General features: G+C 38.2%; 2 protein-coding genes and 1 pseudogene across 2 annotated transcripts; 1 reads left to right on the top strand and 2 right to left on the bottom strand.

Annotated features, from left to right (window-relative positions):
• Positions 1 to 1205: 1205 nt before the first annotated feature.
• LOC144632695 (L-threonine ammonia-lyase-like) lies at positions 1206 to 15528 on the bottom strand. The gene is made up of 12 exons (XM_078491400.1): positions 14904 to 15528; positions 13833 to 13903; positions 11466 to 11511; positions 10443 to 10628; positions 10312 to 10367; positions 9754 to 9916; positions 8816 to 8912; positions 7892 to 7967; positions 6708 to 6833; positions 3188 to 3355; positions 2493 to 2550; positions 1206 to 2170 (listed from the first exon to the last, which is right to left on the bottom strand). Exons 1-12 carry the CDS (start codon positions 15093 to 15095, stop codon positions 2030 to 2032), a joined length of 1380 nt encoding a protein of 459 aa, XP_078347526.1. The 5' UTR covers positions 15096 to 15528; the 3' UTR covers positions 1206 to 2029.
• Positions 3380 to 5708, bottom strand: LOC144632114 (putative transporter Mb0941; annotated as a pseudogene).
• A 50-nt stretch (positions 15529 to 15578) lies between the features above and the next one.
• On the top strand, positions 15579 to 20016 carry LOC144632719 (DNA-directed RNA polymerase I subunit RPA43-like). The gene is made up of 2 exons (XM_078491435.1): positions 15579 to 16144; positions 19740 to 20016. The coding sequence occupies exons 1-2, from the start codon at positions 15603 to 15605 to the stop codon at positions 19936 to 19938; spliced, it is 741 nt and encodes a 246-aa protein (XP_078347561.1). The 5' UTR covers positions 15579 to 15602; the 3' UTR covers positions 19939 to 20016.
• Positions 20017 to 20652: the final 636 nt, after the last annotated feature.

Here is a 20652-nt window from a genome sequence, read left to right as displayed (position 1 = left end):
CCCACCGAATAGGGTAACCCTAATCACACCGTGCTTATTTGGCCAAACGAATCTACAGGAATGTTTGCTTTGAAATACTGGAGAAAGCCTTTTCCGCCTCCTTTCTTGCGAGTCGTCACAGTGACGAAATTATGCAACATTGTCCTTTGATGTGTTTTTTTGGCAGTGTTTAGGCTATGAAAAAAGGACACCAACACATTCTCAGACCAAGGAGTTTTTAAATTGTAACGTTACATTTTGGCGTTTTCCTTTTCTGTATTGAATGTAAAAATCTCGATTCACAAGCACTTCAAATAATTCCTTTGTCGAGGTGGTAAGTCTGTGAAGAGTCTAAAGGTGGATTTCCACTGTCGCGTTTTTGTTGACGCACGTAAAGATATGTAAAAAATGAAAACGCACGTAAAACGCGCGCGATTACGTGCGTCGAATTTACGTTGTCCCATTTCCAATGCCACGTTTTTTTAGGTATTTACGTACGTGACACCCACGTATACGCACGTAGCGATTTTTGGGGTCGCGAAAAAATTTGAACCGAGTTCAACTTTTTTCGTGGCTGTCTACGGTTACGCAGCGATTTACCCAATCATACTTTTGGATTTTGTCACATGACAACACTTACCATGTGAAAAACCATTTTGTTTTAAATCTCCGTCGAATTTACATGGGACAACATTCAGATGTAGAAGCATTTCTCATCGAGAAAGTCCGAACAGAACCAAATTATAGGAACGCAGTACGTAGTGAAAGAAAACGCCTGGCGTCAGGTCACGCAGGCTTTGAACCGGCAATCCGGGAAGTTCGCCTCAAATATTTTTTTACTTGGTGGTGTCTTTCGGAAGTATTTATAAAATGCCTCTTGTTCATATTTACGCATTTCTTTTCGTGTGGTACAAAGTGTTTTCATGGCAGCCATGTTGGAAGAGTAAAACAACAAGATATTTGCATAAAAATGTTAAAGTTTTTTTCCCAAAGGAAAAACAATTTATTGTTTCACTCCTCCCATATGGCCGCCAATAACACACTCTATTCACCAACATGATAATTCATGATGGCGGGAATTTACGTACGTTCAACGCGCGTAAAAAAGAAACGCTTTTTATTACTTTTTACGCGACAGTGGAAATTTGCCAACGTATCTTTTTTTTATGCACGTTTTACGTACGTAAATATTTACGCGTCAGTGGAAATCCACCTTAAGTCCTTAAGATGTGACTTTAAACAATTTATTTAAAAAACCTGCACCTCACACTTCGTTGTGAAAACTAACTTTAATTTAAGGATAAGTTTTCCGTCCTCTATTTGTCCATTAGGGTAAATAAGAAGATCTAAATAGTGTAAATAGTGAAAATAGTAACTTAAGATTCCGTAGGTAATGTAGCTAAAAAATCTTTTCTCTCGTAAGTAATTAAAGTTATGAAATTTTAGAAGCAGTCATACTTGGTTATTTTTTAGGTACTGAAAATTATCTTGTTGAAAGTGTATACGTAAAAAAGCATTTCTTTTTTAAATAGTCCTTTGTAAATATGTGTTCATTAGTAGTACTTTTGTAATAAGCATTGTGTACATTAGTTGTTGCTTTATAAAAAAGTACATTAAAGGAAGTTTCTGTAGGTAAATAGAAAAACAGAAGAAAACAGTTGGTTACTAACTTTATTGTTCCCCATCACGCTTCCAATAGAAATTAACTCTTCTTTTATACAGATTGATTGTACATCTCTACGAGAATCAAATTAACAAAAGCATGCTATATTAAAATGTACAGCATACTCCTACCCCACACAATGAAACAATTTACACCTAAAGCTTCGCAAAGTCCCTAGCTACCTTCCTAACACAAATTCTAAAGAGTTTATATTATCCTAAATTGCTACAAAATGTAAGCGAATGCTTAAAATAGTTAGAATATTCATTAAATATAAATGATACATTATTCAAGTAAAAACCTTGTTTCAATTCTACCCATATTTCGGTTCTGATTCAGTTGACCCCATACAAAATTTCAAATACGTAAATACTATCCCCAAAAGATTTATGTCTCAGTGATGCGAGAAGTGGAAGCAGTGAAGCCTAGGTCCAGTCCCCACAGCAAATTGTTTGGGTACTGCAGTTGTAATGCTTCTTTGACTTGAAGTCCATGCTCGCGATCCCGTACCTCAAGTACTACTTTGAGCTGCAAAATGAAAACATCTTGCGTCACAACTAATAAACACGGAAGGCATAACGTCTGCCTGTCAAAATAATTTGCATAGACACCTTTGTCCTTGAAAGCGGGTGAAGCGATTCCCTTATCGTGCGTAATGCTTTTGCTACAGTCTTTACACTGAGACCTTCCCTTCGGCCCAATATATTTCAAAAGAAGCTCCAAGTTGAAAAATCCCTTGGCCTATTAGTTTTCAAGCAAGTCTGACAAGCGACAAACATTACCAAGATGTTGAGAGACGCGTGCCCTGGTCTTTATAAGAAAGAGCCTGGGAATGAGGTTGTTTTCTCACCTGAACACTAAACACACTGGATACCAGCCACGCCCTTTCATGAAAAATATCTTTTACGCTAAAAGAGACAAAACAAAACATAAATGACTACAGATAAACTTTGAGTGTCTAGTTGTCAACGGCATGGAATCATGGTAAAGGTCATTGTGTTTCGTCACGGTAACATGCAATAACGATTAACCATCGGCTCATAATGTAGTCACTTGGGCGTAGATGGCAGTGTTTTGAGTACTAGTGACTGTTGGTCTTCATTAGTTGTACTGCCCTGATTTATCGTCTGTTTAATTCAAGTACACTAACCTGATTGATCGATGAAATGATGATTTTTGGAATTGAAAAATATCACCTTAAAAAGACCTGTGAAGACTTTGTATAAAACAACGGCGGCACAGACAAACGGGATACAAATAAGAAACCAAAGCAGATTATCATAAACATGTCGGGGAAAAACGGACAGCTCATATCCAGTTAGAAAAATAGGGGATTGAGTTTCTGCCTATTTTGGAACCCTGACTGTTATTAGTTTATATGAAGCAATGGTTAGTCGGTAAGTATTTAGTTTTAATTAATTATTATTACTTGTGATGTAATTCTAAGTGCTTTAAATTATTTTGTCAATAAAGAGAAAAGAGATTCCGGCCAAAATTTCTGACAATCACCCTGTCACTTTCGTATAAATGGACAGTATACTCTACCTAGCTCCCAGAGAAGCCAATAGTCTTGTTAGTTCAGCAATTCCTCCAGGCCGGTCACTGACGGTGACAATGAACCTACAAAGCCTTCCATCTGCAGCTAAACCACGATCAATACAGCGACCAAGCACAGTTGAGTCTATATTCCCTCCACACAGTGGTATAACAACCCTAGGGTAGAACTGATGGTTAGATGTCTGGCAAGTGTAACATCTCACAACATGTATTAGATCCGACAAACCCTAGAAAACTTTTATTATTGAAGGTGAACTGTCACTTAATTAACTCATCGGGAAGTCTAATAATCGACAATTTATCTGTGACCTTATCAGAGCACAGTTTCGAGAAAATATGACATCGTCCAAAGAATCAAATAACGACTGCAGAACTGGTTCCGGTTCTGTTGCCTTCTTTACTACGCCCTGGTTTAAGAGGGGTTTCTCTATTACGTACATTTATTAAAGAACATGTTTGGGACAAGGAATCCGCTATTTGGCTTTTTGGTGACATAATTGTATTTCACATATGGGAGAAAGGCCCAGTTGTGGCATTGAAATAACTGGGCTCGGAGTCGTTTTGTGTCAACATAGAGTTTTCTGTAAAAATCGAGTTTTGTCTGGACAAGTTTTTTGGGGAAATCAAGTATTGTGTGGATATTAAGTTAAAGTGGACATACTTTATTTCTAAATTTCAACACATTTTATCCTGTGCTTTAATAGCATTATCAAAGCTTGACTGGCAAGCAGCTTATGTTGTTTTTGCATATAACTCATCTCAATTCACCGAAACTCATTTTTTACGCCTAATGACATTTCGATTTCAGTTTCTAGGAAGGTAGTTCCACTGTTTAGTCGAAACTCTCTGGAACATTATGCAATTTTATAATTAGTATGCGAGGTTTGGGAAAACTAAACGCTACCAACGTAACAAAACGTTATACAATTCTTAACGATCCTTGACACGGTTATGGTTTACGGTGACAGTGCAAACTATCACTGATATGATGTCATCTTCTGATGACAAACATTCTGGCAAAGATTTGTCCTTCCTAGAACTCAGTTGTTTCTGACTTATTATCACCAATGTCTTTCGGCGCATTGTTGTTGAACGTGTGTCCTTGTTCAATGTCGTCATTCTTCTTCGTTTGGTGATTCAACACGTGTTGATCCATCTGATAGGCAGCAAAAGGATACAGAAACATGAGCACAAAGAAATCTTCCACCATGTTATCGTGTATTCCATCTCCATCTCTCATGCCCGTTCTGATGGCTGTTGCAACGCCAAAAAAACAAGAATAGAACCGCCCATCCAACATAAGAATTGCCATTCACCGGCAGAACTCCGCTACCATCATGGCTATCCAGGCATAAAATGGAACTCTCATCAGCACCATGTAAAAAGCCATTCCTTTGGGAAACTGAGCTTCCTCTTTTCTGCAGCAATGCCAACCACATACAATGGAGCAACTGTAGCAAGAAACAGATTCAGTGGAAACACTTCTGCATGACGGCCGACTGATTGGATAAAACAAGGAGATGCTAAACTGGGGCCCATTGGGATCCAAATCACCAGCTTCCATTTGAACAGCTCTCCATAACGCCACACACATGAAGCACAACAGAATGGTGTACAGAAGACCAGCAGCAATGGACACGGCTTGCAAGGCATGCAAAGGCGTCCGTTCCTCCAGCGTACAGCAAAGTTGTTGCAGTGGCACCTTCTGTTAGGGCCCAGAATACGCGTTGGGGTACCGGAGGGTCGGGATCTCCGTTGGCAGACAGGCAGTCGATGACCAACGAGCCACTGTCTGAATTGGTGACAAAGTACAGGATTATACCAATCAGGGATGTGACAGCCAGGAAGCCTCCAATATCGTCATATTGATCCATTACGTCAAACCACATGTTATTCTTTGAGCGACGGGACAGAGGGTACAATCCTTGGAATGATTGTGTGGTTGTCTTTCCTCCAAGAGGCGATGAGCCCGTTATGTTGGCCAAGGCCGCGTTTCGTTCCATTTGTATTCCTGCTCCGCCAAATATGGTGAGCCACAAAAAAGTGTAGTACAGTTAGCAGTGGCGTTAATGAATTCTCTGATTGTCCGGCCTCGTGAAATCTTGGCGATGAACATACCGACAAAAGGGCACCAAGCGATCCACCAGCCCCAGTAGAAGATGATCCAGTTGTTCATCAATTCGGAAGCCTCGAGCTTATCCGGGGGATTGCTAAGTTGTGCAAAAGCATTAGTGTGGAATCCAAGCTGCACTACAACCTGAAGATAGTAGCCAATGCTCTGAAAGTACAAATTTAGCAAATACCAAGTGTCGTTATGGAACAAGACAATGAGCATTAGAAACATGCCAATGCTGAAGCAAGTTTCACTCAAGGGTCTTATGCCCAATTTCAGTCCGCTAATAACTGAGCCAGTGGCAAGTGCTGTCACACCCCAGATGATAATATGGTTTGTCGTGCTGAACACAATGTTCCTGTTGAGTCGTTTGAAACCCGCGGTAAGCTGGATAATTCAACAAAATGGGTTCCGCTACGGAGAAGAAAAACAACTATGGTTATAATACGCCGAAAAAGCTCCTTTTGCTTCCCAGATTTAAATAAAAAGTTTAGTTCATGATACTAAACTTGAGTAAAACAAATTATTTATTGATCGCTAGTACGAGGCTCCTCGCCTACTCCAAAGTAGAACAAGCCAATCCCAATGCCAGCGGCAAAAAGCATGGTAAAATAAGTAGCGTCGTTGAATTCGAATTTCGTCCGGTTTGCCCAGCTTCACCTTAGAATACTCGGACATATATAACACAATGATGAACAAGGCCTATGCGTCCTGAGTGCCGATATACAACCACGTGCATTTCAATGTTATCCATCCTCCCCATTTGACCACCTCTCCGTTTGCCACTTTAGCTTCCATCATACACCACACGACAAAAGCCCAGATTAAGAGAGCGGATACGACTCTTGGAAATCAATGTGCAATCAATGCGCAAAGAACAACAACGCTTTCATTCGGCATTGCACATTTCCCTTTCGTAAACGGTCGATGTCATTTTAGCGCCATTTAGAACTTTGTTGTTTTTTTTTTACTGTCATCGTTTTTTTTTAAAAAAAAAACAACAACAACCTGGAAACCTTCGACATGCTGACATTCCTCTCTTACACCACTATACCACTGCGTTGATTCAGGGCCGTAGCTAGCAAGAGACAAGACGAGGCACTTACCTCATCTAGATGAGAAAATAATCCCCAATTGAACCTGATTGATTTTTCTGAATAAATACCTCATAAAAACTGCTAAAAATAGTGACTCAGAGCTTCTAGTTTTTTCCCTCAGATCCCGCTAAAGGCTCGTGCCTTCGACACTCACAACTTAGCCTCAGCTATGCCAAAGGTCTGGCTACGACTCTGATGAATGGCTACGAGGTAGTGTTGTTTGAAGTATTAGTAAATGGAAAAAGAAACAAGAAAACAACTATGTGTAAAAAAAGATAGTAAAAGTTGTGATTTTTACTTGCAATCCTGCAGTTCCGGTAACAAGCCAGCCAACACGGCAGCAAAAGCAGTCACACCAGCTCCTTCGACTACAGCTTTCTCTTCTTCAATAAGGCGCAGTATCGCAAGAGCAATGAAGTCTTCACTGAAAAACAACAAATTAATCTAAATAAACCAAATCAGTGGAGGGACAAACGTGGTGAAAATTACAGTAAAGTGGTGAATGGCTTATCTAGTCTCGGCAGCTTAAACTATCACCGCGTTTGTCTTGTAACGAAAGTGAATTCTTGTTACAAAGCACTCGGTCGCAAATCCCGCCAGCTACGCAGGCTGGTTATTATCCGAACGCGAGAGCCGTACTTGGAGAAATCCTAAAATCATGGGGCTCTATGAACCAACTTGTGAATACATAGGTGGATGACATCGTGTTTAATTACTCGCTTCACAAACTTTTGTTTTTGGATTTCCATACTTTGAGCACCTCATTCATACTCATTTTCACGAATTACCGTAATAGTGCAAAAACTTTCTAAATTAAAAACTCGCAATAAAATGTTTAACCGAAATATCTGTTAACATGATAAGCGATTATCACTATCTCCTTCTCCGAAAAAAGCAACAGTTTAAAGACTTGTTGCAAATGCTGGCCTGTGCTATTTAATTAAATGTTGTCCATTGTCGCAAATGAACACACTAACCTGCTTTAAGTAATTTGTCCAGAGAAAAAAAAAACAATCTGATTTATTCAGAAATTTTAACAGGTTTTTACCATTAACATATTAATTATATACAATAATTTATATAAACCACCTTTAATTCCGATGATTGATCTATCTCAAACAGATGGCATTGAGTGTCCTCCACGCTCAAATACATAACTATTGAAAACAACTATAATCCTGGACAAAATAATTGGGACACTTGCTGTTTTGTTTCCCGCATGAAATACAAAAATATCTAGTAATTCCCCCTCTCCCCCTTTGGAATGTTGAAAGCATGAAAAAACAATGCCTCCCATTGCTGCCTATTTTGCAACATTGTAAAAAAAAGGGGGGGGGGGGTTGAGGGATCTCTATCTCATGGCATTCGTGATGAGTCACGTTATTTTTGTATTTTTGTTAAATGAGATGTCCCAAGTACTTTTGCCTGGGATTGTAGATTTGTGCCCTATCAACAGATTCCACACCAGCCCATCACAATTACCTGACACTTATTACTTTATCAACAAGTCCTGAGGCGGTAGCAAAGGCATTTGATCCGACTTTTGATACGCATAGACCTGTAAGATGAAGTGCAAGCCAATTTTGAATAAAGAATACCTCAGACGTCAGCAAATAGTATACGCTTGTGGCCCATTATAATAGGTCTATTAATGCCCACTTGACTCAGTCAGGTTTTAAAAACATACTTAGAATTATAATTTCGTTAAAAGCGTTTTTATTACTTTTCTCTTTCATTTTGATACTTTCCAGATAACCTTTATGTTTTATTAATTTTCAGTGCTTGCTATGACTTTCATTTTTTTTTAAGTGTTTAGAAATATGAGACAACAGAGGCGGCGGAGCGTAATGGAAATTATGTGGAAGGGCTAAGACTGACCCAAAAATACTCGGCAGTTTTTCATATTTTGGGCAACTTTTTTCTGTTCTAGCAACTCTTTGTTTTCAGAGCATTTTCTAGATAGAAGATTCTCCGATTGTTGTTCGAAGGCCATACAAACGTTTCCGATCATTTTTAGAACTTTTCCAAAGAAAAACTAAGTTTCCCGAAGACTTCCAGGGAATTTTCAAAGATCTTTGAACTTACTCACGAGACGGAAAATCTTGACAAACCAATTTTACGCTGCGCTCGCGATATTTTCGGCACCAAAACGTGGGGAGCTAAGGCCCCCTGCCCCCCTGGTCCGTCGTCTATGGACAAAGCAAAAAATTGTGTGTAATCATTATGTTAACAGCACATGCTACATTACACGTGCATGTAGTTGAGCGATAAAAAAGTCAGAAAAGTATGACTTTGAGATCTAGTAATCTTAGTAGCAGACTTGTTTACCTTTCCACTGTGTTTCAGTAAGTAGTTTACAAACGAGTCTCACAGCTAATGTAAAACACACCAACTAAGACATCTCACCATCAGCTAATGTCAGAGATTGAATGGCATCTATCTTGACAGGATGACCGGCGTCCATAGCAGCCTGAAAGCTGGCACACCGTTCAGACTCAACACCCTGAATAAACAAAATCAACTGTAAGCTGGGCTACTTTGCTGAAAATACCCAAACAGCTATGTCTCCAGCTGAATAATTTTATTTACGTGAAGCTCACTTAAAACTCTGGAAAACAACCAACCAGAACGAGATGAAACCATGAAAACAGAGTTATTTCTGAATCATAGGTTTTATTCATTATCATGTATCCATTTGTTTTCAGTAAATTTTTCATTATCCTTAACTCATCGAGATGCTTTTCTAATTTATGCATCCTTAGTAACGTTTATACAATTTACATTTTAATACGTGTAAAACCCAAATTCTTGATCCTGCTCAGATGTTAATTTCTTGTAACAAAGAACCATGCGTTTAATACAAACATAATATATTGCTGCTAGTTTTCAGGAAAGACAATTGTAGAACCAAACCTCCAACATTCCTGTTCCCAATTCACAAACAAGCTCTTAGAGTTTGACTACATTTTGTACAGCGTATGACGTTTGATAAGAACGTTCAATTGATGATCTTTGTCAAGTTATCTGAATTTAGCAACACAAAGAAGTGCAAAGTAATTGTAAATTTTGCATAGGCATGCTAACAGATAAGTTGTGTACTGGATTATCAATAATTTGGCAATACTTGGAAGCCAGCATTGGTCAAGTAGTGGAATAAGAAATTAAAAAGACTTTTTTTGCAATGACATGGCAAAACATCATCAAGTTAGCAGAATTTTGAAAACCTCTTTATGTGAAACAAAAAAATAATTGTAAAATTTGTAACTGAAACCAAAAAACCCTTACATTTATCAAATATGTAGCTCGACATAAGTGTAAAAAGTTTGTTGATAATTTCTTCTTACAATTATCTGCACATTAGGACGTAATCCTTTAACAGCGACAGCAGTACCAGCCAACAGACCCCCTCCTCCTACAGGAATCACAACGGCATCTAAATCAGGAACCTCTTCAAGAATTTCCAAGCCCAATGTACCCTGGCCTGATAGAATGCTGGGATGGTCATATCTAAAAAAAATTGGATTGAAAAGAGGAGTTACAGTGCGGTTCACAAAGCATTTGACAAATGGTTTTCGAAGTTTGTTTGCAATTCATGAAAAAAAAAACGGTAGATCAAAATTTATGAAAACAAACTAAAAATAGAAAAGTTGTATTATTTACTCTTGATTCTTGAACTGTAACACTAATAGTACTTTTGCAGGTACAAGAGAATTTTGTAATAATTTTTTGTCATGTTTTGCTTGTACTGAATTTCGTACTTTACATTGTTGTAATCAGTATAATTTTATGTTCCTTTTAATAACCTGAACCTGTTCCAAACCTTAAGAATCCCCTGTTACATGGAAACAACTTTGGATGTTATGCCACATAATTTTTTTATTTAAATGTATTTACATTCTTACCCATTAATGTAAGCCAATCCATTTGCCTTTGCCATCTGAAGGGCGATCTCTTTGGACTGTTTAAAGGAGTTAAAAAAAGGTCACTGTTATTGCAGAAAGAGAAAAACGAAAAAAGTATTATGTGAACTGACCTCTATGAGATCTGCTCCATTTACATGTACATCAGCACCGTGTTTCCTACAAGCTGAAACCTTCATGATAGGAGCATTCAGTGGCATGACAACAGTAACTGGTATTCCCAGATCTCTTCCATGATAAGATAATGCAAGGGCATGGTTCCCAGCTGAGGCTGCTATAACACCTTTCTTTTTCTGCTCCTAAAAATAAACACTTTTAACCTTAAACAATGCAATCAGTGAAGTGCAACTATTATATTGTTCAAGAACATTTTGTGAGTTAATGCTGCACACAGTGCCTTAACTTCTTCACCCGAGAGTATGGGTGCCAGAAATATGTCAGGACAACCTGACCAACTGCTGCGGGCTAACCTGCAATCTGGACTAGCATCCCACCCTAGAGGAAAAGCAATTCTCACAGTCGAAATAGGAAGTATTTGTATGGTACAAGAACAGCCTGAATAGCTGTTAATTCAACTTTGAATCAACTGGTATCAAACCTCCAAAATTATTTTTTTCCTAAGTGGCCATTTGGCCAGTGACTGCTCAAGTTTGGTCGCCAGTGAAATATGTTAGTCGCTAAATTAAGCTCACATCTTTCAACCCTTCTCCTCAATTTTAGTCGCCAGGCTGGCGACTTCGGTTCCAATTTAGTCACCAGCTCCAAAATTTTAGTCGCCATGGTGACTTAAACAGTCTTAGCTTGGAGGGTTGGGTATACTTAAATTATCAACCTCGTTCCCAGGGTCTCTCTCTCGCTCTAGGGGGCAGGAGAGAGAGACCCTGGGAACGAGGTTGTTAAATTATTTGATTACCATTCTTAATCAAATGGTATTTTCACTTAGGTTTTGTCAAAATTCTTATTAATAATGACTAGAGTTTTGACACAACACTTGTGAAATTATTTCCATTATTCACTTGTTGCCATTTGATTACCCACACTAATCATCACCGTTATTCTTGTTGTTATTACTGTGGCTGGATGCTGTTGAATAAATTTAATGCCAGTTTTTAAATTTGTTATTATTATACACTTACTTGAGACAGCATTAGAAGGGTGTTTCTGGCACCTCTTTCTTTGAAACTAGATTGAAACATAATTTGATGATCAGCAGTTGACAAATTATATCTTTTTGTCGCCCACTCTATACTCTTTACTATTTACTACTTACTATTTACTATTAATATTAAGAAAAATAAAGGTAACAACAAACTAGCATTCAAAACAAAATAAGGATCGATTTAGGACAATGAAGAAACTTTATACTGATCAATTGCAAGTAATATATGAATAGAACCAGCACTATATGGACTGATTACCAAGGCAGGGTTGTTTAAAACATGATTAAGCTAATCCAGGATTATCATTATTTTTAATTTAGTTTTTTAATTTTTTTTCAGTTTTCTCTTTATCTTTTCTGGAGACTCCCAGATACATGCTTAATTAATCTTCTGGTCTCCCAAGCGGGTCAACAAATTGGATACGAAAGGAAAATACTTAAAATATGTGATTTTTACACTTATTTTGGTCAATTTTGGGGTCCTATATTTTGTTACTTTATTTTGGGTGTTGAGGCGAGGTATATCATGAGGCAAAAATTGGCAGTCTCCCAGAATTTTGAGTTTTTTAGGTTAGCACCTCTTTATTTGAATTAAAGATGTTTTTGTTAAACATTTTTAAATAAAAACTAGCGTTATAAGTAAGGAACAATGATTTTCCATCCTCATCCTTATCCAAGGGATTAATATTGAAGAGAAGGAAATTAAGTTGCTAAGCAACTACAATATGCAGATGATACGACCGGGGTCCTAAGAATGACAACTCGTTGATGATATTTCTAGATGTTATAAATAGTTTTGAAAAAATTTCAGGTTTGAAAATTAACACTCGAAGACTGAAAGCATGGGTATAGGCACGAGTTGTGGTCGCAAGGGAGATTTTTGTGGACTTTAATTGCCTGAGGGTCCAATTTAAATGCTTGGGGGTCTATTTAACTTATGACTATAATTATGCTGAATTCGTCAAAATGAACTATAAACAGCGACTCAAGAAATTAGAAAACACCGCCAATACCATATAGAGTACAGATCACTAATTATCTGCTTTTGTCCAAGCTAATATATACGTTAAAGAACCCACGCACTATTCGCAAAGAATAGGGCACGAAGCTCCCCGTGTTGTGGTCTGGTGTGTAAAGCGCATTTGAACGTATGGAAAATGCGCTATATAAATGCATTATCATCATCATCATCATCATCATAGAAACCATATTTGAAGTACCAGAGAAGATAGTCAAGAAAATCAATAGGATTGTTTTTAAATTTTTGTGGAGAGGTCAAGATAGAGTGGTTAGAACAGCAATGATTAATTCTTATGAAAATGGAGGGATAATGGTGTTAGACTTTGAGACTCTAGTAAAATCTCTTAGGTTGTCATGGTTTAAAAGGTCGTACACTAGTGAAAATGCTGGCTGAAAGTGTTACCTCTCTCTATGATCCTAAGGATTATTACATATCAAACCAATTCTGTGCCGAGTTGTTTATGTTCTGGGCTGAGTTCAGGAATGCTTCTCTGATGATGACAATAAAAGCTTAATAAATTATTGCAAATTGCATCAGGAAAATTTCCAGGGAAGGGTTCCAGGGGATCCTTTCAAGTTTCAAATTTTGCATTGGGAAAGTCAAGAAAAGAGCAGAGTAAAATAACTAGGAGGTTCTTCAAGAAATTTTTCCATCTTTTGTGAGACATACACATGCATTCTAAACACCTGAGTGATTTCGAACGTGAGGAAACCCCCTTCAAAAGGCTTGGGATGCTCCTGCGCATGGGCAGTGCATGCAATTTTTTGTTTATAATATTAATATCATTTTGCTATGAACAGAGGGCAGCAATGGAGGGATTGTGATCCCGTTTCACGCACAAGTTTTAACCAAATTCACGTGTCACGTATGCTTGAAACAGCAGAATTCACGGATCACGCATCTTTTCTAACTAGTTTCACGTGTCAAGGTCTAATTTTTGCTCAATTTTCACACGTCACAGTCTTATTTTTGCCCTTTTTACGTGTCACGCATAATCTCTTTGCCCCCCCTCTGAACAAATGTGGTTAATTCCCTGACTGTTTTTGTGTTTGGCTCATGATTGGCATTTAGCTCTTATGACTGCAAAACATTGACACACGTTTAGGTACCCTTCCTGCACTTTTCACTTTCTGCTTTTTCTTTAGAGTGAACACAGTACCTGGTAGACATTTTTATTTAGTATTTCAAAATAAGCACCTTATAAGGTACGTCACCACTGTTTCCATAACCTTGGCATTGCTATAAATAGTATCTAGCTTCGCACCCTTTAATTTCAATTTGAACTTGTTACTCACAAATTTACAATCTAGAAAAGTTGTTTACCTTCCAGTATGCTGAAGATATTCCTTTTTGAAATACAAGTCCATCTTTAAGACCTCTGACATGCTAGATCTCTAAAGAATGGCAATTAAAAATTACAGGTTTAAAGGCCTCAGGCCAAACAGAGGCCCAAGTAGACGCAAGTTTTCAACTTGCATCCACTTTGGCCTGAGGACTTGCATGCACTTGTGTTGACTTTGCACTTTGGCCAAGATCAAATTTGCACGCAAGTCAACGCAAGTTTTTCACCGTTTGGCCACCTGACCGACCCAATGCAAGTCAATGCACATCTTGCTGTTTACTTCAAGAACTGAATTACAGTGCATGCAGTAGCATTGAATGGCTTTTTTGACAACTTGTGTGCACTTGAGAGTAAACTTGTGAGTCCATTTGGCCAGCCAACGCAAGTCTGTTTGCAAGTTCATCGTGTAACTGCGTGTATTACCATTTGGCCAAGGCTTAAGGTTATACCATATCTTTATTTACCAAGTACAATAAAATCCCATATAATCCCCCTCAGCCCAATCTGTCCACCAACAAAATATTTTCTTCGTGTTGTACCCCACCCCCACCCTGACCCCTCCATCTATCCTGCACTAACCGTCCCTTTTTATCCTGCACTTTTCGTCCCTTTTTTCTGTGTACCATCGAATGGGTTTCCTAATTTTGGTTCGGATCTGCTGGGGCATTCGGACAAAAGAGAAAAAGGGGAATGGCCTAATAAATGACCTCACAGAACACATATCTTACTTCCAAGAGAGGTTGTAAAGTACAGACTGACATTTAGGGTGGCTTTCTTAACAAGCATTTTTTGCAACAAAAGGCATTAGTAAATACTTGTCAGGTCATTTCCAAGTTCTATATCATACGTCCCTATATGGCCACCCGAGATGTTACCCACCCAAACAACCCCCTCCCCCTCCCCCACCAGGAACAATTTTTGGTTGTTATGTTGACCCGCAGGTTCAAGCTGTCAAGCACTATTATAAGCTTATATCCTGTGGAAAGCACAGACTACGATGTACAAAATTATGGTGCCTATACTGTCTATACACTTCAGATTACGTAACTTACATCACAAGGTGTTTTTTTAACGCCTTGGCGAATCCTGAATGCAGCGGCGCTGACATCTTCAAAACCAACTAAAATAGGTTCGTCTGATTCACCGGTTATCGGATTTAAGCTTTTAAGTTTGTTCACCCGTCCATCAAGAGCACCAGGCGATGAAGAAAGTAAAGACCGTTCGTTTTGTTTTTTCTCCGCCATTTTCTTGAACCGGGCGTGTTTTGATAGGCGCAAGGGGTGATGGGTAAGGGGTAAGGGGCAGAGGTTAGAAGGGCTCACAAAGGAGACAAAAGGTGATATGGCGTCACGGCAATCTCAAGTAACAAGCTGAAACAGTAAAGCGTTTCTGGGGGCAAGAGATACAATATTTTTTCGTGGAAAAACGACCAGAAGAAATGAGAGGCAGCTTAGTCAAGTGATTAGCCTGAAATATTCTAACGGCGTTCTTTTCGACTTTTGCTCCCGTGCTCGCCCTGCACAATTTATGTATATCTTTCAGGTGCCTTAGTGGAGACGCTGGCCAGCTAAGCACACTCAGCCACCATCATATACCCTGGAGGAGCGCGAGACGGCACGGAAAACCCAACGGGGAATAAACTGCTCCAACCCACCGACGTTCAACCAGGCGTCCAACACCGGCGTGACACCTTGCGTGACAACTTGTTAGTTTTGAGCAGTAAACGGGTTGGTCAGCGGTTCAAATTCAACATGGCGTCGCACCATGTGCCTTTTGGAATTTCTTTGCAAGAAGCAAAAAGAAAATGTTCTGAAAGGAACTCTTGCTTTGTTCGGGTCGAGACGACAGAACACATTGGACTTCATTCGTGTTATCTTGGTCGTTTAATAGAAGGTGTGAAGGAAGAGTTGAACAGCAAGCTGATGAAATATTCAGACATTCTCGAAGGCGTCCCTGTAAATTACGAGGGTTTTCAAATTCAGCAAAGAACTGGTTCTATTCTTGATGAACTGCCCTACATTCACTTCGACGTCAAAGTAAACTTCATCGTATTCAAGCCGACTGTCGGAAGTACACTTGACGGCGTAGTAAATAAATTTGGCGTTGATCATGTTGGATGTTTAGTTCACAATTGTTTTAATGCCTCTGTCTCGAAATCGAACTTCAGAAATGGATTAATTTACGACAAGCTGGACATCGGATCTGACTTTGCATTTAAGGTTATTGGAACAGAGGCCGTTAATGGCGTATTAGCAATAATAGGTGAAGTCGAGGAACAACAAAAGCAGAGAAGGTAATGATTAATTATGCACCTATCAATGTTACCTGAAATCCCCCCTTGGGCTTAACACTGGTAGGTGCGTTAGAATGCAGCATAAGTGCACATGTATATTATATGTTGTAGTTAAAAGTTATCTTTGGTTTGAAATTTTTGAAACCAGTTCATTTTTTTTATTTTTCACTCTGTCATATTCATTATCATAATCTGAAACAACAGAAAATAAAGATCAAACTGGTTTGAAAATGTTTTAACCAAAGATAAATTTTAACCACATCATATATATTGGGGCTTTTGACTTACCTTGCAGCCCCTTGGCTAGTGTTTAATATTTGATTATTTTCTTTGCTTGTGGTTGGAGTGTATAACTTTGACATGAAGGAAGAAGAAAGATTGTTCTAAAAATTAAAATTCCTCCATAATGCATGCATCATCTAACATCCTTCAGGGGTTTCATTAATATTTTAAATAGCAGGAGAATAGTGTAAAGTAGCCGGAGAATTTTTTTTTTTTAAAGAGCGAAGCTCTTTCACGGAACGAGCGTAGCTCGTTCCATACTAGGGGGGTCTGGGGGCATGCCCCCCCAGGAAATTTTGGATTGTTGAATCCTCTGAGATGCCATTTCCTGTTATCTGACAGCAAATTTTAATTCTCTCTAGCTAACGACTAAACAAACAATGCACACCTGAAAATGGTTCTAAAGTGTTGAGTTCTTCTTTGCATTAACAAGCAAGCACTGTTCCACAAGAGCTCTAGCTCTTCTTCTCCAAGAGTAATGTCGTATACCAAATAAAATCTGAACATTCGAATAAAAGCTATTTCTCAAAATGCTGCAAACTGATCAAGGAAATTCAACATTTTTCCTCATTAATGATTGGGTTAATATTCATGGCAATTCCAGCGATTCGTCTTCTTCGTCTTTGTTGTTGTTGTTGTTGCCGCTGGTTGAACTTGCATTTGAGCGCTTTCCACTGCTCGTAGGAGCAAAAAAATGTGTTATTTTTGACATGGTCGGTGAGAAATCCTTTCTCTTTCTCTCTGAGACAAGTATACACGTTGTAATAATAAAACCTATAAAATAGCACCGCACGAGACGTGAGAACATATTCCCGCTTTTTGATCTGTCGGCGACAACCGGGCGACAACACGCCAGACGGAAAATAATTGAATGCATTCGCTCTCACCACAAAAGTCACAAAACTTTGCGTGTTTAGTTTAAAAAGCAATTTCTTGAATGAAATGAATTACAAAGTATTATCAATAAATATTTCATCTTTGTTCCCTGTACAGTAATAAATAAAAGTTAACTTTTCTCAAATCATAATTAAAACAGAAATTACCGAAATTTGCATTTGCCTTAGCGGTAATTTGACACTCATATAAGATATCGTAAACATCTCCAATTTGCATACTAGCGCACATCACAAAAATAGTTTTTTCCAAATTGAAGTTCATTGCTTTTGGCTTTTATTTGGTCCAGTTTTCTTTCGTGACTTTGTCGATTTCAGTTGTTCTATTTTAAGCATTAACTTCTATTTTAAGTTCACTCTATATTAAAAACAAGACTGTCGCGCGTAAAATAACCCGCTAACCAAATTATCCACACAAACCGTCGATAAGTTTTTCTTTTATTAGTGTACCAAATTTAATGATTATTATTTTAGTATAAAGCCAGAGCTTAATCAATGTCGGAAGACGTTTAAATTACTCATTACTGACAAAGAGGTTTTAATGTCCGTGACATGTCTATTTCAGCAAGATGTATATAAACAATTTTCAACGCCGTACATTATTCACATGAACGAAAAATAATTTTTTTGAAAGGCTCCACAACTGAATTAAAAAAATGGCTAAAGGCATTGAAATTTAGCCGGAGAATTCTACGTAGTAGCCGGAGAATTCTCCGATCCCCGATGCCTAATGAACACCCTGATCCTTTTAATTTTGGATCTGTTAAGTTGAGTTTTTAGAACAACAGTGGAAAGGTGTGTGAATTTGCTGCTTGTACTTGACTTTCTTCATTTTGGTGTTGTGTGTTTGTATTAAAATACAGGGTTACCACCACCTGGGAAAGGACAGAGTTTTGTGTGATATAGGGGAAATCAATACCTTTCTTCCAAAGAAAATAAAATTTCAGGGAATTTAATTTCCTTGTTAACACAAGCTTAACATGAGCAAGACAATTTTATTTCAATAAGTATTTTTCTTCAGTTTTGCAAAGAAGGAGAAAGGTGAGGCCAAGACTGGGAATCATAACAAAACCAAGTTTTGGCTGATGCTACAGCAAAAAAGGGAAATTTATTATTTAATTCTGCTTCATGATGTATATCATGATGCACAAAATGAGTACAAATATCTCACGATAATAGTCCTTTTTTGGGATAGACCGGGTTAAGTTATTTGTTCTTCACAAGACCGGTGTAAATGTAATTTATACTCCACAAGACAAGTTTAACAGGTTCCGTATTCTTCTTTACTTTGGGAAAAGAAACCATTGGATAATAAAACCCTTATTACCAGTAGACTTTTTTAATAGTCTGTAGTATCGCTATAAAATTTACTTGTCATTAGTGTTTTGACTTTCCCGCAGTAAAATATAGTTTATGGAATGTGATGCTCATTTTCAGTAGGCCTTATGTTGGTTTTCCTTAAAGCTATTGTGTAGACAAGCTCCCAAGGTGATGCAAACTCTGAGATACATTGTAACATGTAGTTGTAATCTCTAGCATATTATAATGATCAATAGCATTGGCCCAAAATATTAAGCACTATATATTCATGGCCAACACTTAGCATGTGAAACACTAACCTGTCTTGTAGTACAGCTCTTTCTACTGGCTTTCCCAGTAGACAGAAAACTAGCTTTAAAAGCTCAATCAAATTCTGTTGTACAGCATAGTTAGCACTTCCATATTTTATCATTTATATTTTTTCCCTGCCCCATCTTTTTGTAGAAAAAATTGGTTTGTTATGGGTATTGTGGGTCACTCCTGTGTGATGTGGTTAAGTCTGCACAGCAACTTTCCCCAAGCTTGTTGGCTGTATTGCCTGTGCATATCTCCTGTTAACCAATACTCTAGGCTCAATTTCCAGCCTCTTTTTTAAGGAAATTGAGCCAAAAAAGACCAGATCCGTTAAGGCGGCAGAAATTTAGCCTACCAATACTCTAGCCAATCCAGCATGTGCTGTCTTGCATTCAGCTTGTAGTACTGTTGAGATAAGCGAGGTTCTGTTTTCATGCAATCGCCCTTCATAGCACAGGCTAACCTAACACAAGGCGGTGCTCCCCCGTTAATGCCAACTTGTGTCATTGTTTGTTCTTCTTAATTAGTAGCTTGCATGTTTAAAGGTCAAAAAGTTACAATAAGTTACAGTTGTATTGTTCTGAAAGGAACAGTGACATTAATAATTGTCATTAATTATCTTCCAGAGTCATATATAGTCATGTAGTGTCACAAAGATGTTACTTTAGTGGTATTTAGACCAAGGATGAAAAGGTTGCAAATTGGTTGCAAGAAAGTTATGTAAAAAACCTAGTTGCAAACCAAAGTAAGATATAATTTCATAATAATAATAAAGTAAACATAACTGCCCCTACTTTTGGTTACAGGAAAAGGAAACACAAAGACACAGAGGAAGTTCAAGAACATTCTGAGGTGGAAAGTAGCTGTCTTGGTGGAGTAAATGAACTGAATGAGCATTCAGAGAGTATGAACCAGAATGGTGTCAGTAGAATGAATGAAAAAACAAAATTAAAGAAAAAGAAGAAAGACTCCAAGGGGGTTAGAAAAAAGGGAAAGAACAAATAAAAATTACATGTATCTAATGTTGCTTTTAAAATAGAAACGAGGTAGCCACTTATCAATATAATTTGTTGTTCAATGTCATCTCTGTGTGATTTCCTGTACCTGCTTGGTGTATCTCTGTTAAGCAAGAGTACAGTTTTCTCGGTGAGATTACGCACTTGGGACGGAAGCACGTCTCCTTTCTCGACCATTCCATAAACAGTTGATGCCATTTTAGCGACACTTAGAATTTTTTCTAAGTTCAAAGCCCAACTTAGCCCATTTTACCAAGTCTAGTAGAGTACGCTCTCTCAGTCAGAACCCCCAAATTAAAAGACTCAACACACCGACTTAATATGCTTATATTCCTAAGGGATTTCAGAGATAGATGAGTAGCATGGCAATCGCGGCGCGCAGCGAGGACAACAACGTCATCAGAGGTCGAGAGATCGAATCCTACTTTATTGGGGTTATTTTTAAACTGGCTCGGGGTCCGAATAACCCCCCTGAACCTGCAGCTCAGAAACTCGGCAAAACCTCCTAAAAAGACAAGGAGAGACTTGGTGGTCGAATAACCTCTTCCCCTGTGGAGATTGGAGCCCGCGGGGTCAACGAACTACTCTTCATCGGACTTTGGGGGCAAGTAATTCTTCCCTAGAAATTCCGATTGTTTTTTTTTTTGTTATACTTATCTCTTTCTTTTTTTGTCTGTACATTTCTACCTTTAGGTTTTTAAAC

This window comes from Oculina patagonica, chromosome 12 (genome assembly GCF_052425735.1).
Source record: "Oculina patagonica isolate OP01 chromosome 12, crgOcupat, whole genome shotgun sequence".
Classification (NCBI taxonomy): domain Eukaryota; kingdom Metazoa; phylum Cnidaria; class Anthozoa; order Scleractinia; family Oculinidae; genus Oculina; species Oculina patagonica.
Note: the sequence above shows the minus strand (reverse complement) of the source record. Positions and strands in the feature narration are given on the sequence as shown.

What these genes read in the sequence shown, in the direction of transcription:
- LOC144632719 (XM_078491435.1), top strand. Translation starts at nt 15,603, where the DNA reads ATGGCGTCGCACCATGTGCCTTTTGGAATTTCTTTGCAAGAAGCAAAA. An exon ending in GAACAACAAAAGCAGAGAAG is followed by an intron (nt 16,145 to 19,739) that starts GTAATGATTAAT and finishes TTTTGGTTACAG; the next exon opens with GAAAAGGAAACACAAAGACA.
- LOC144632695 (XM_078491400.1), bottom strand. Translation starts at nt 15,095, where the DNA reads ATGGCGGAGAAAAAACAAAACGAACGGTCTTTACTTTCTTCATCGCCT. An exon ending in TATCTTCAGCATACTGGAAG is followed by an intron (nt 11,512 to 13,832) that starts GTAAACAACTTT and finishes GTTTCAATCTAG; the next exon opens with TTTCAAAGAAAGAGGTGCCA. An exon ending in TTGGCTTCTCTGGGAGCTAG is followed by an intron (nt 2,551 to 3,187) that starts GTAGAGTATACT and finishes TGTCTCTTTTAG; the next exon opens with CGTAAAAGATATTTTTCATG.